Here is a 2440-nt window from a genome sequence, read left to right as displayed (position 1 = left end):
CTCTAAGAAATCAATGTATTGATTTGTCATCCAGAAATGTGATATCAATACTGTTTTTGTTCGGTAAGTCGGTCGGTACTTGATCCTGATGAAATTTGAACATACAGCAGCTTAGACAGAATTGAATGTAATAAGTCAGAAAGTGAAATTCCAAAGATGTTATAATCCACAGAACACTTATGAAATCTATGTCAATAAATGAGGAGCACAGGTGCGAGATGATCCAGCGATCATCAATCCCTCCAAGTAGGTCATCCGTGAAGCTGCTATGTCTCAAACCGTATAGAAGACCCTTCAACACCGTTGTGTGCATTTCACACAATGTTATGTTCACTTACTTCATGAAAGGTTGGATATGGGGGGGGTTGGGGGCGGGGGGGGGGCATTGAAATCCTGATTTTAAAGCATAGCCAACAAAGGAAAAGGGTCATTGTGCGAGTATCTCAAGACAGCCCGATGCTTCGGGTTTCAGTTGCTGCCCTTAGGACAGGGTCCTGAGTGGAGCTTTTTTCCCACTTAATACAATGTCGTTGTTCAGAAAAAAAGCAAGGTACTTGACCTTGTTTTTGGACCAATCGTGGAGTACACACTTACCTATAAAGACCCCTGAAAACATCCAGAAGATTTCAAACAAACTGAGAAGATCTAGCAGACTTGAGAGCTCACCGGAGAAGCAAACACCTTTGAGGCACAGCTGAAAAAAACAAAATAACCATGAAGATCCTTATACTTTTACTCACTTTGATAGATCAAAGTAGTCAGTTGTCACAGCCAGAGTGCGGAGACGAGTGGAGACGACCAGAGCGAAGCGACATCTCCGTAGTGTGCGGTACTTCGTCCATCGATCTGGCGGTCATAATCTGCCCGGCCATCTACACCGGCTACAACGAGAGTCTGCTGATCCTGAACAACCAGTGGGACTCGAGCTGCAGAGCGACCCTCGATGAATCCGTGAGTCCACCCGTCGCCCGCTTCAGCTTCCCCTTGAACATGACCAATGCCTGCGGGAGCATATTCCGGACCACCAGCTCCACGGGAACGGGCTACTTCATCAACTTCTCCAACATCCAGAACGTCAACATCAGTGGCATCATTCGGTCCTTCGATCCCACGACAGGCGCGATCACTTACAACGCCGAGCTGAAGTACTACTACTCCTGCGCCTACCCCTTAGAGTACCTGATCAACAACACCCAGATCGACGTGTCGTCTTCCTCCATCGCGATCAAGGACAACAACGGCAGTTTCATCAGCACGCTGAGACTAGCGCTGTACAGCGACGACGCGTACACGCAGTCCCTGTACATTCCCGAAGAGGGGATCGAACTGAGAACTGAGGTGTACGCCGAGGTCAAGGCCACCAACTTGACCGCGCAGTACCACGTGCTCCTCGACCAGTGCTACGCCTCCGTCTCGCCGCTGCCGTCCAACTCCAGCATCTTCAACCTGTTCGTGCCCTGCTCCCAGGACGGCTTCACCACCCTCTACGAGAACGGCGACAGCCAGATCGCCCGCTTCTCCTTCCCGGCCTTCCGCTTCATCGAGCAGCAGGACGAGATGACGTCCACCTACTACCTGCACTGCATCACGCGGCTGTGCGAGCGCAGCACCTGCAGCACGTTCAAGCAGTGCCAGGATAAGCGACGGAAAAGGGACACGGTGGACGCGCTGGCGGAGGACATGACCGAGACGTACACCCTCACGTCGCAGGAGATCGTCACCCAAGCCGAGCCCGCCGACTCCAAAGAGCAGCTCGTCGCGTACAAGAGCGCCGACTCGACTGTCGGCCTCGGCGTGGCTGTCGGCGTGCTCGCCGTCGCTTGTGTCATTGCCTTTGGCGTCGCTGCGGTGTTTTACAAAAAGCTCAGATACTAAAAGGAAGCCGAATTGCAGAACGGTCGCCAAAGGCCTGCGGGCCAAACAATTTGAGTGAGGTGTATTGTGTATCTGCTTGCTTTTAATTTTCTCTGGTGGAGGACTGGGCTTAAGCTCATCAGCCCCTGCAAGGGGGGAGATCTTTGTCTGTCAAAGGTCCATAAACGATAGTTGGGAGAATGGTGCTAGTGTTGTAATAAAGTAAAGCTCTAGATGTTAATGCATGTCTGCACTTTATTGTTCTGGAAAATAAAAACATGATGGTTACCGGAGAGCGAGAAAAATAAAAAAATAAATATCCAAAGCGTTATACCTAATTTATTGAATTCTTCACATCGAGCTGTTAAAATGGAACAACTTACACAGCAACGTCCATGTGAAAGTGCCACGAAAACCACACACTTATTATTGTTCCCGGTTTGTTAAAATCATCGCTGATCCATCCTCACACCGTCTGCATCCATCTACTGCTCGTTGACACAAACTAGTGAAAATAAAAGAAGATAAAACCAATGGATCTGTGTTTTTTCCATTGATGTATTGATGTGTCCTATATCCTCATCTT

General features: G+C 49.2%; 1 protein-coding gene across 1 annotated transcript; it reads left to right on the top strand.

Annotated features, from left to right (window-relative positions):
• Positions 1-714: 714 nt before the first annotated feature.
• On the top strand, positions 715-1875 carry LOC310938375 (zona pellucida-like domain-containing protein 1; the record flags this gene model as incomplete). Its single annotated transcript, XM_083902868.1, has 1 exon — positions 715-1875. The coding sequence occupies one exon, from the start codon at positions 715-717 to the stop codon at positions 1873-1875; it is 1161 nt and encodes a 386-aa protein (XP_083758994.1).
• Positions 1876-2440: the final 565 nt, after the last annotated feature.

Source organism: Microchirus variegatus, assembly GCF_963457635.1.
Source record: "Microchirus variegatus genome assembly, chromosome: 16".
Lineage (NCBI taxonomy): Eukaryota > Metazoa > Chordata > Actinopteri > Pleuronectiformes > Soleidae > Microchirus > Microchirus variegatus.
This window is presented reverse-complemented; position numbering and strand designations above follow the sequence as displayed.